This window comes from Carassius gibelio, chromosome B20, assembly GCF_023724105.1.
Source record: "Carassius gibelio isolate Cgi1373 ecotype wild population from Czech Republic chromosome B20, carGib1.2-hapl.c, whole genome shotgun sequence".
In the NCBI taxonomy this organism is placed as follows: Eukaryota; Metazoa; Chordata; class Actinopteri; order Cypriniformes; family Cyprinidae; genus Carassius; species Carassius gibelio.
The window spans coordinates 3,206,255-3,218,844 of record NC_068415.1 but is presented as its reverse complement, the minus strand read 5'-3'; the positions used below and the strand labels follow the sequence as shown (position 1 = coordinate 3,218,844).

The 12,590-nt window shown below is 39.5% G+C and overlaps 2 protein-coding genes across 3 annotated transcripts in view; both read right to left on the bottom strand.

Moving 5' to 3' along the window:
- Positions 1-3,719: 3,719 nt before the first annotated feature.
- insm1a (insulinoma-associated 1a) lies at positions 3,720-6,082 on the bottom strand. The gene has a single exon (XM_052585793.1). The coding sequence runs from the start codon at positions 5,839-5,841 to the stop codon at positions 4,645-4,647; it is 1,197 nt and encodes a 398-aa protein (XP_052441753.1). The 5' UTR covers positions 5,842-6,082; the 3' UTR covers positions 3,720-4,644.
- Positions 6,083-7,815: 1,733 nt separating this feature from the next.
- Positions 7,816-12,590, bottom strand: part of cfap61 (cilia and flagella associated protein 61) — a 28,561-nt gene continuing 23,786 nt past the window's right edge. For both annotated transcript variants that reach the window (XM_052586634.1, XM_052586633.1), the window contains exons 21-26: positions 11,495-11,787; positions 10,851-11,178; positions 10,162-10,241; positions 9,847-10,052; positions 8,231-8,327; positions 7,816-8,013 (exon numbers count right to left, since the gene is read on the bottom strand). In XM_052586634.1, the coding sequence (XP_052442594.1) occupies positions 7,816-8,013; positions 8,231-8,327; positions 9,847-10,052; positions 10,162-10,241; positions 10,851-11,178; positions 11,495-11,787 (1,202 nt within the window). The remainder of the gene's footprint in view (positions 8,014-8,230; positions 8,328-9,846; positions 10,053-10,161; positions 10,242-10,850; positions 11,179-11,494; positions 11,788-12,590) is intronic.

The following is a 12,590-nucleotide window of genomic DNA, read 5'->3' as shown; positions in this document are numbered from 1 at the left end:
TTGTCACCCTACTGTAATTTCCTTTGTGTTTGTGTGTGTGTGTGTGTGTGTGTTAGTCCATGACAGCAACACCTGCCATACTGGAAAATGCCTTGAGGTTTGTGTGCTTTGCTGTAAGCCTGAAAGTGCAAGTGTTTACTTTCCTCTCCATCTCTTTGTCTGAGTGCAGGCCAGATAAGAGCCGCCACACACCAGACCGCACGGCTCCGTCCGGCACTCGCTCAACCAGTGTTTACTTCTGAAGAAAGACAGCAGGCAGAGAGAGGGACGCCAAACAGACGAGTGCGACCTGCGGCAGGCAGGTGTGACCTCTCTTTACACGCCTGACACACGCTCGTATGAAGAGAGAGATTTGTTTTCATTATGCCACATTGTAGTGACACACCAAACACAAACACATGCATTTTAATGCTCTTTCATAGCGGAGGACGCGAAATGGAGATATCGGTTTAATTCACGTTATTACTTTTATATCAGAAAAAATCCTCAGGAGAAAAAAAAAATAGACTCAAATGAGACATTTGTTCATGTACGGTAAGAGGGCTAAAAAATATGGATTGAAAGCAGCTCAGATTACTTGCTCTTAGCGAAATGTTTAAGTTTGTATTAGGGTTAATATTAATTATAGAAAGGGAATTTGTTAATACCATTGTGCATACAAAAAGAGAGTTCAATTAATGTTACTGGAAGAACTTTTGTTCATAAATTTGAGAGGACTTATTAAAAGTTCTTAGCTAGGATACTGATTGGGATGTATGCATATATATATGCATAACGTGTTTATTTATTTTTTTTTTTGCAAAAAAATGTTCTAAGAATAAAACTATTATGAAACTTTACTTCTAAATGTTCCTCGAATGTTTAAAATGCCTGGTTGTTTGAATGTTTTAAATATGTTTTTTCTTGGTTATGTGAATGTTGCTGAAACATTCCATTTGATCATTTTGAAAACATTACAGGAATGTTACTTTTCAATGTTCTCTGAACATTCCGAAACCAGCAACATTTCATTTCTGAACGAAAAAGATTACAAGTGCTCGCTGTTTTACCGCCTCTAGTGTTCATTTCTGTTGGAAACTGCAGTGAGATGGTGCGTATTTTGATTGGTACGTATTTAACGTCTTGCGAAAAATTTCCCACAGTTATGTTTTTGTCATGAGATCTGTCTAGATTTTGCAATTTTTTAAATACATTTGTTTCTTGGTTATGCAAATGTTAAGGGAACATTCCAATTGGAAGACTTTACAAGAATGTTACTTTTGAATGTTCCATGGACATTCCGAAATGTAAAAAAAGGAAAGGAAAAAAGATTTAATGAACGATGAATAAAAACAATTTTGTAAAATGTTTTGAGAATTATTAAAGACCATATAACTTTGAACAAACTTTTATTAATGCTATTGTGAGAAAATGTGTTCATACCTTAGAATGTTTTGAGACATTCTGTTTTCTCTGTTAGCTGAGTAATTACTGGTACTTTAAGTGCTGTTAATCAGTCTCATTCTCTCTCCCAGCATGCACCAGCTCCATGGATCAGACCTCAGATGATGGATAACAGCTGAAATGTGTCCAGTTAAATCATTAGGACACACGCTACAGGCCAATCATTCAGAGAGGCAAGTAAAGTCAACATCCAGCCTCTTAATGATGCTGAACTAATGCTGATGGATCACACCTCTGATGCCCGTGTGTGTGTGTGTGTGTGTGTGTGATCAGTTTCGGCTGTAAATCATATCGACTTGTTGTTTGCTGTACCTTCAAATGCCATTACCTTGTTTTGTTCTTGTTTGTAAATGTTGGTTTTAGTGTGTGTGTGTGTGTGGGTGTGAAAAGGCTTTATCTGCTGTTATCTTCGCTGGCCCGCTTTGCAGCTGCTCTCCACCTGTCACACACACACACACACACACACACAGGGAGTGGTGCACATAGTCTGGGGTTGCGCGCGTGTGCATGTGCATACATGCGTGTGTGTGTGTGTGTGTGTTAGTAAGTGATTAGGTCGCAGAGGGGTTGCATTCTGTTATAAAATACACTGATGGAATGTAAACAAAAAAAATTAATAAATAATAATACTCAACATAAGTATTGCATAATGATGTTACATAGTTCAACTTAAGCTATTTTTACAGCATTTTTTCTAATTTTTGCATATGCAGTTTTTGAGATCATGCTTCTAGAGAGATCATTTGTACTCATTAAAAATATTTGAATAGTTTTTTTTTCACTACAGGAGTGAAGGTAATATATACCACGCACTATATATAAATATATAGTATGGTACTGTGTTCAAATTTTATCATACAGTACATGTCACACTGGGGCAGGTTGTCACACATGTGTTTTGTATAAATTGTATCCAATTTATTCTTTACAATTTTTTTAAACATTTCTCTTTTTGCTTTTATGTGTTTTGTGCTTCAGTGCTTTACAGTTAAAATGCCATTAAGTAACATTTAAAATACATGTTTTCCCTCTAGATAGTATTTAATATGTCAAACATACATTTTCCTACAATCAATGTCAATAAACAGCAGTTTCCCATTGTGACAACTTACCCCAGCATCAGGTTCAGTGTGTTTCCTGGGCAATAACAGTGGAAAAGTTCTTTAGGGTTTCTGTTTGTGACAACTAGCCCCAGACTCTTTACAGTATTCATTTTCTGTGAATTTCTTTCATATCTGTAAAGCTCTCTTTCTGAGGCTGAGGTGAGGCTGTTCAGGGATGTGTGTGTGTGTGTGTGTGCTCTTGTTTTTGTGTCATATCAGGACACAACTCTGTATAATGACATGGGTATGACACAGGTATTACAAGGAGAGGGTGACTTATGAGGACATAACCCATGTCCCCATTTTTCAAAACACTTATAAATCATACAGAATGAGTTTTTTTGAGAAAGTAAAAATGCACAAAGTTTCCTGTGAGGCTTAGGGTTAGGTGTAGGGTTGGTGAAGGGCCATAGAATATACAGTTTGTACAGTATAAAAACCATTACATCTATGGGATGAACCCACTATTCACAAAAACAAACGTGTGTGTGTGTGTGTGTGTGTGTGTGTGTGTGTGTGTGTGTGTGAGTGAAGCAATCATGGCCTTTGGGAGGCAGTCTGCATAACAGCAGTGTGTCTGAAGTGCTGCATTGTGGGATTCGGTGTCTATGGTGAATTCTCTCTTCAGCATGTGTGTCTCAGCGCTGCTGGAGAAAGTCCCCTGCATACCGACACCAAGCAAGACTATTTTCTGTTTTCATCATAGTATTTATAGAAAAAAAAATTAAATAAAAATTCCCCAAAACTTCGGCTAAAATTTTGGACTACTCCTGATGTCAACCAACCCAGACCCTCCCAGTATAAATTATGATTTATATTAACTTTATTCATTCAAATTGTTACAAATATCATGATTTAGAAAAATAAATACAACTTTGTGTTAAATATTAAAAGATTAATTTAATAATTAATTTAATATAATGATATCATTATTAAAATATCTGCTTTTTTTCCATTTTACAAACATGTACATTATACTTTTTTATGTGCTGTACCAAATTTTTCACATTTTTTTGTCATATTTTAGCTTTTAAACAGCTTGTGCCTATTCCCTCTTGTCTTTGTCATTAATTATACAAAAAAATATTGATTTGTTTAAATCACTATACTGTGTTCTGTCTTGTGAAATAACTGTACTGTTCATAAGGATGTAATTAGTCACAGACAAACGGATTGTTTTAGGTGATGTGTTTTATTAAGTGCAGACGTATCATGGTACAGGATCCAGTTGGACAGATTTCATTGAAGACGATGATGATGATGATGAATTTCTCTGTTCACAGTGTCTGGGCTTCCACATGACTACAGATTGCTGGAATGTCACATCACGAGTGGATCCTAATTTGACTTTTTGGACTGTTTATTATTGTTATCATTCTAAGTATTTTTGGACAAATAGCAGGACTGCAGAAACACACAAGCGCTGAACATGTAGAAAATAAAAATAAATTAAACGATTGTATCTAATGCAAAGTGAATTTCAGACTTTCAGAATTGACAAAGATCGATCTTCAGATCAATAATTGAAACATCTGGCTGTCCAGACAAAATTCAAATCAATCACAAATGAATTAGGCAAACAAATAATTTAAATAAAACATTTGAAATAAATAAATAATAATAATAATAAAGATAAATAATCCCAAACATATTCACACACAAGAATAATAATAACAACAATATAAAAATTATTATCAGCAACCGCAATCACTCCAACATTTACATGATTAAGGCAGTTTTACAGCATGTCGAGATCTAATTCAAGGCATTTCTGGCTACACTAAAGGGAGAAACCCTTGTCAGAAGGTTGTTTGGAAAGCTACAGTCAAAGTCCACAGATTCACAAGCTCTATTAAAGCTAGAGACGATGGAGACGTATGTACAGCCTGTGAATTCAAGGCAGGTTCTAGGATTCTTAGGTCTAAAAGCTAAAAGCACTTGTGCGGAGATCCTAGAAAAATAAGCGAACAGTCTAACCTGTTGTAGATCAACTAGCTTAGATTTGAAAAGAGTCCAATCTGGTGCTCATCCAGTTCGCTTCCCGACCCGATTCCGCGAGATCCGAGAGGTGGGTAGGGAAGCACTGGTTTAAGGCACTTCAGCAGGCTGGACGCACGGGCATCTGAAGCAGGATCACCTGCCTGTTTTCCGACGGGTGGCATTTGTTGATGTGTCTCGTGAGTCCCGGCGAGCTGTAGAACATGGCTGGGCAGTATTTGCAGGGGTAGATCTGCGCCGAGTGCAGCAGACGGATGTGCCGCTCCTGGCTCACTCTGCTGGGGAAGTTTTCTCCGCACACCGGGCACAGGTGGCACTCAGACGCGCTCAGGTTCAGCGGCGCCTGGCTTTGGGATTTATCGCACGCGTCGTGGTGCGCCATCACGTGCTTCTTCAGGTACGCCTGACGCTTGAACCTCTTCCCGCAGTGCTGGCAGTCGTAAAGCCCGTCTTCGGACCCGGATTCGGAGAGTCCAGGACTCGGAGTGTCTCTGTCGCTGGAGGTCTCGTCTTTCCCGGGCGCGGGGGTTTTAGTGCTCTCCGGGTTTTGTGGCACTGTTTTGGGTTTGTGCCACCGCCGGTGCGAGGCCAGGTTCGCCGGGCAGCTGAAGAGCTTGTCGCACTCTGGGCATCTGTACTCGATCCGGACGATTCTTGAGCATTTGTGTTGGGCTAGAGAGAAGGGATCGGCGTAGGCTTCTCTGCACAGCTGACACACGAACTCTCCTAGCGGCTTGTCGCCGCCTGCGCACTGAGATCTGGGTTTTTGCTCCACAGGACCTTCTTTGATCTTCAGTCCCAGCACCGGGGAAGTGGTGACTTCGTCCTCGAACTGCAATTTCCTCATGGCTTTGGCTCTCTTGGATACTGGTTTGCCTTTGCGCTCCGCGTCTGACGCGGGCCGTTTGGTGGTTAATGTTGTGCCGGTTCGCGTGCTGTTGCTGGTCCCGATTTTAAGATCCACGGGAGCGAACGGCGCATGATCAGAGCCACTGGGTGCCGCCGGGAAGGACTCCGCCGAAATGGGCGAGCCGAGATTGAAGCGCCTTTCCAAACACGCCCTCTCGTGCTCCCTGCTCACGGGTCGGGTCGGACTGTACATGGGTCGGTAGACGATCTCTGGGTTCCCAAACTGCACCGGCTGCGCCGAGTGCGTGCGCGGCAACGCCGGGCGGTGCGCGCTTGCCGCGTTCTGCTGCGCGCCTGGAAACGCGCCCTGCTCATCCTCCTCCGAGCGGACGCGGTACGAAACAGGTGTCGCTTTCTTATTTCTCTTGACTAAAAATCCCCTCGGCATCTTCGCCAGCTGAAAGGCACTTCAGACGGGTTGGAATCAGAGGCACACCTGGTACTATATTTGGACGCGTGCGGTGATCTTTCCATCACGGAGGCATAGCAGCAGTCTTTTTAAGCAGGAATGATGACATGGTTCTCGCCCCTCGCTGCCTCGTCCAATCAGATGGAGCTGGAATCCCTATGGATTTGGAGATGGGAGGGTCCGCAGATTGCTCGGGCAGATGTACCTGAGGTTTATTATATTAGGATGCTTTAGGCACACGCTGGTTCCTCCTCTTTTCACGCTTTGATGCTTTCCGTCAATGCACACGTGCCCTGCCTTTGTCAGCATCCTTTAGGGGCTCCTTCACTCCTAGAGCATCATCATTTCTAATTAAAAGAGGGGAAATGGCAACAGAGCGGCGCGGTTTTAACCCGAACGTCCCTAAATCGGTTCGTGCTGCAAAAAGGCTCGCAAGTTGCATGGGTAATTTGTCTCGCGACTAATTAAATGTATAAATCAGACGCCCGCGGGCTCAGGACATGTGCGACAGTTGAATGCGGGACGTATTAATCACTCATTGCACGCATACATAATTCATAAAAGAGGCTCCTCTCGTTTGCATCACAAAAGACACGCTTGCGCGAGCGGCAGGGACAGACGCACACCATCCTTCTGTTCAAACGGACTCGTTCGTGTCTGCAAACTCGCTCGTGCCATCAGCAGCATTGTGCTCGTGTGTGATGATGTCATTCCAATGCAACGGTCTCGTCGTAGCGGAATTTCTCGTAATCTCCTTCGTTTCGTTCGGAGAGCTTCATGGCCTTAATGTAATTGCAGACGAGCACATTTGTTGCACGTGATTTCATAACTCCTGCTGAGCATTTTTATGTATTGCATTCGTTTTATTTTATTTTCACATACGCGTTTTGGGGGCATGATGGGCTACATGCATAATTTGAACAACACATTTGTTGCATCTGATTTTTATTAATTATTTTATTAAACCTGATGTGCAGTTTAGAGGAAAACATTTATGTCCACGTACATTATCCAACTTTTAGCTTAAAGTTCAAGATGGTTTACTTGCCAAACACTTCTGATATCTGATGTGCATTTTAGATGATTTTTTTATTGCATTTATATTTCATTTTATTACGCTCTATGTGTAGTTTTGTATTGCATTTTCATTATTTTTTATTACATTTTATAATGTAATTTTATTATTGATGTGCATTTTAGTGCATATATATTTAGTGCATATATGTATATATATATATATATATATATATATATATATATATATATATATATATATATATATATATTTCTTTTTCCGTTTTATGTATTTTGTGATTGTATGCATTTTGGTGGAACCTATGTTTGTTAAATTTGATTTTTTATTTAATGTTCACATTCAGCTTTGAGTTTAAGAGGCCAGATGGTTTACTTGTCTAACTTCAACAAATACATTTGTTGCATATGAAATCTCATATGTAACTTTTTATTTTATTTATTTAAAATATCTGCTCTGCTCACATTACTACTCACCAGAGCTAAACATACTAGAATTCATGAGCTATATGACGTGGTACTGCTGGATCATGTGTCTGTGATTTTCTGCCCCACATTCATTATCATACAGCTGCTGCTGCGCTCCGTCTTTACAGCCGGTCAGATCTCCCTTCATTCTGCTGCTCTTATCTGCCCCACCGCACTGTTCACAGCTCCACATAATATAATACAATACTGGACAGCACATACATTCAAGATTTCAAAAGAGTAAAGTCAGATATCTTAATGAATTTTCACCCAACACACACCAAACATTTGCATTTGACAAAAACAAGAAGCTTTATTTATTTGCTTAAGTTCTTTGAGCTCCATCCCCCACAATGTGTTTGCCCCCAAACATATGGTGCAGCTAACGTAGGAAATAAAGAAACCAAAGATAAAGTACTGAATAAATACTAGTAAATATGAAATGGAAATTGATTACAGCATTCCCGGCCGGGCATACATAGTCAGATGGTATCGGTTGTACTTCAGATAATCCAGAACGCTCTTCCTCAGAGCAGAATAAGCCTCGCTCTTCTGAAACACCTCGCTGAGGCTCATCGACGCATCGGACTCTGCTTTATCATCCACTATCTTCTGAAGAGCCTCTTGAATCGACACTGAACCGCTCTCACCCTATGAAGACACAAAAATCTTGTTTTTTGTATTTTGTTATAAAAATCTTACTTTATTCTTATTATGTTTTAAGTGGAACCTGTGTAGTTTCTTATGTTTTTGAAAAATGCTTTTTTTTTTTTTCATTGTTTGCCTTTATTGTGAGTGGTCTTAATCTGGAAAGACTTTTAACTAAACAAATGTTTTTAACAGAGATGTAGAAGTAAAGGAAACCAACCTCTAGTTTGGCCGAGTCCATGATTTGCCGAACTTCCTGTTCAAAGTCAGCGAAGCGGTCGTGGTAAAGAGCAAAGCACCAGTTCTCTCTAAAATAACTGGAAAAAGGGAAATGGTTCACTTGAAAAATCAAAATTTGGTCATCATTCTGTGTCATTAATGTTGTCCTTATGTTCGCTACTTGATAGACATGCAATGTTTCATGAGTTTGTTTTTTGTCTTTTTTAGAGCTTGACAGATGTGGTCACTATGAGCTGTGATAGTCTGCTTGAAGATTCATCAGAAATGTTTCTTTTGCTTTCCATGGAAAACATAACAGCATACAGGTGTGGAACGATGTGAGGGTGAGTAAATAATGACACACACACACTCCACTTATCATGCTCATCTAATATGCTCCATACAGCAGCACGGTCGATCAATTACATTCACAGGTCTTGATGATCGGCCGTTTTCTGTAATGCCACATTCAGAGTCACAACAAAAGAGCGGTGAAGAATCCCACTTTAATAAGTGTGATCAGCGCGGCTGGGTGGCTTAACTATTGTCTCGTGACGCTGTGGACAGCAGATTGCACACCTGCATAAACAGATTAGTAATGCAGGACAATGGCTCTGAGGGTGGAGGGTCAGCGGTGTTAAAGTTTAGGAGCAGAGGTCACATCGTCGGAAATAGATCTTCATATAAAGTGTGACCAGATGAAGACAGATATGATTATGGTTTGGAGTGTCATAAATAATCCTGTGCACAGTTCAAGACAATTAGTTTGATTTGGTGTTTAGGTTTTGAAGAGAACAATCAAAATGGGCTGCAGTGCAAATCTCTCAAAAGCTCTAAAGAACATGTCTAGATCTAGATATTTCACCATAAAACCAAGGGGCAAAACTTCTGTTCTGCCTTTATTGTAAAAACAAAAAAACTAAAATTTGATAATGTTGATAATGTTGCACATAACATGCAGGAAAAATATTAGGTTAAATCATGTGCACAATGTACTAATTCGTTCCCTCAGTGTACTTAAACGTGCATTAGATTACAATTTCGTTCACCTGATTTATAAATTGTGCGCACGATTTAGCAAATCGAGGGAACGCAATAGTAATGTGCACGTTTTAGTACACTGAGGGAATGAATTTGTAAATCGTGCACACAATTTATTATTTTTTTTCTTGCATGTCATGTGCGGGGCTCCGTAAAATACATTTAACATTTCTATAAAAAAAATTTTATATATATATATATATATATATATATATATATATATATATATATATATATAAAAAAAAACATATTATTTATTGTTCTGTCATTAATGCTTATTTAAATTGAAATGTAATTTTTTACAGTAATGGAAATCTAATTAGAATTGGCACTGACGATAATGGGAGTATCATGTTAAATAAATTTTTTTATGAGTTTCCAAGAATTTTCTTTAGGTTGCAGTATCATACGTTTTCTTAATTTGTAGATTTGAAATTCAGATTTAGTCGTGAAGTTCTATGTCTTGTAATTTGGAATCAGGCCTGATTTTATTCTTGATTTAGTCTATTTTGAGTGTAAATAACTGTGACAGTATAATACATCTCTGACTGTAAGACTGACGTAACGCGGTTGAACCTGTACATGTCATGGACCAAACCCTCGTCGTAGCGTGAGCAGAGATGATTCAGCAGCAGCTGGTGTTTTCTGTAGAGACACAGGAGGTCGGAGACGGGAAGTGTGTTCTTAGAGAGGCACGTGATGCTCTCCACCACATCATGCGAGCTGAGATGCAGATGGAAGTAGTTCCCTGTTTCAGTGCGGCCCGTCACAAGGTCACGACCCTGCAGGATGCGAATAATAAAAATGTTAATATTACACATAAACTCTTGGTTAAAGTAATCTAGGACTGTGCCGTGATAGAATGCAAACTCATCTTTGTTTAGACCATACCTTCTGAGCTTCTATTTTGTTGCTGATGGCAGTCGGTTTTGTGACATGAAGGTAACTGTAGCCACCTGGTAATCTTCCCCCTGTGAATGTCAGAATTATTATAAATTATTCCTCATAAATCTTGTTTTTACAAACACACAATTAATAGTATTTTCACCCGGACACCACAAATATGATTATAAAGCTGTTTATCTCATATCAGACGCTGTGTTTCTCTGTAACAGATGGTCCATTCTGTTATAAGCACTTTTCCCTGATTAGATTATGCAAATGAACTGTCAATAGTTTGGTGTCAGTCAGAATTAGATTAGGGGGGAAAACTGGGTGACGCAACACATGTTAAACATTTTAAACATTTTAAACATTTGCACGGCTATGAAATGGGAGAAAAGTGTTGTAATCCTAATAAAAACGATCACTGGATCTGATGAACTCACAATGAGAACTTGACTGATTCTTGCAAGAGCAAATGAACTAAGGACTATTTATGTCAAGCATTAAAAAGAAATTTTTACACGTTCTTAAGTATATTTTTTTAGTATATGCTATAATGTTCTAGAATGTTGTTGTTGTTGCTGTGTTTTAAGTAATTGCTACAGTGTTTGGAGTGAATTTTCTTCTTGCATTGAAGTGACTGCGATGTTTTGTTCTAGGCACTGCTTAAGAAATTCAGAAGGAGCAATGGTGACCTTGTATCTTGGCCTGATTATATGCAGGAATGAGGTGGTCTTGGTCAGACGGTGGGCTGGAGGGACGCTCCAGGGTTGGGTCACACAAGGGCAGGACAACAGATGCCAAACTCTGCCCCACCTCCTTACAGTTAAAGCAGGAGTTGCTCCACTGGTCCGCATGGTAACGGCGGGAGTATTTGGTCAAGGGGCCTGCGGCGTATATCGAGGGATCGTTGGTGTGAAAGCTGGAATCTATGACCAGACGCCCATCGAACACCAAACAGGCATCATTGATGGCCTTGAAGGCGTCATAGTCGACGGTTTTATGAGAGAAGCTGAAGAACACCTAAGAAAATCGAATGCAAGTTAGTGACCATCTGAGTTATTTGTTTCAGCAACAAATGGCATGTTAAAATATATTCAGATAGAAAACAGCTAAATTGTATCAATATTTCACAATGTTACTCTTTTTACTGTATTTGTGCTCAAATAAATGCAGACTTGGTGAGCAGAGGAGACTTTTTACAGATCTCAAAGATTTTAATGGAAATGTGTTTTTGGGTGTGAAAACATTGTGTAAAAATAAACACTAAAACAAAATGTATGATACGGCTCCTTGAGATCTGTGTAGTGATGTTTAAGAGTGTTTTGTGTTCTCTCACCGCACACTTCAGTTGTAGCGTCTGAGTGTTAGTGGTGAAGGTCACTGAAGTCACGGGATCAGTGTGTCGTCCATCATTGATTTGAGTCAGCAGGCAGTTGTGATGCACGTCAACTTTCTCTTCTTCTAAAGCCTGTTTCACTGCATGCTCCACTGAACCGTTGGGGAAACAGGAAGTTGGGTCGTCTTGGGGAGGATGAACCACATGAATCCGGTGGCCACTGACACCAAGACACATGAGCGTCTCCACGCAGGTGAACACGTCTATAGTGTTTCCATACAGCACAGCATCACCTGCCAACCAGTCAAACATCCTTTGTGTTTGGTACACACATCACATTTAAAAAATGGAATGGACAACATATTGTGGAAAAACACTGGAATTTATTCCATCCATACCAATGAGAATTCATCAAGTTACATTCCCTCCAATAAAAAGCTGGTTTACTTAACTCTAAAATAAACTTAAGGCCATTTAGCCTCCACAAGGGGGAAGGGAAGCAATTTATTACGGCTGTTTGGAGAGATAATATCAGTGGCTGTGAAACAGAGAAGGGTCACTTAGCAACCCGGAGAAGGTCCCATTAGGTTAGATGAGGGGAAAGAAAGGAATAAGGAAGAGAAGATGAAGGAAGTGATGTCCTTTCACTGCTGCGCCCAAACAGTATCAGAAACGCTCTCACACCATCAGTGCTGGATTGATTTAATTGAGATCTTTTGTGAAGGAAGGTCTTTGATGTCAACATTAGAGTCCTCAAGGATGAAAACTAATCAGACGGAGCTCACATAACGCACAGAATGACACACTGAATATATGAGGCACACATGCATGATTCTGGACAGTGACAGATGGATAGATGAGTATAACTATTGCCGTTTTTACTGAAGAATGATTTATATAATACATCAGAATAAAACCATTGTAGGATTAATGTATACAAAATAATATTGAATGTGGAGCAATAAATCAATCAATCAAAATGCTGAAAGCATTTAGAATTTAAAAACTTTATATTACAAAATTATTATTTTTTTTAATTTTGTAATAATTTAAATAAACATTGGAACTCTATTACTTTCATTTAATTCACTTTTAA

Coding starts and splice junctions, on each gene's coding strand:
- insm1a (XM_052585793.1), bottom strand. CDS start 5,841: ATGCCGAGGGGATTTTTAGTCAAGAGAAATAAGAAAGCGACACCTGTT.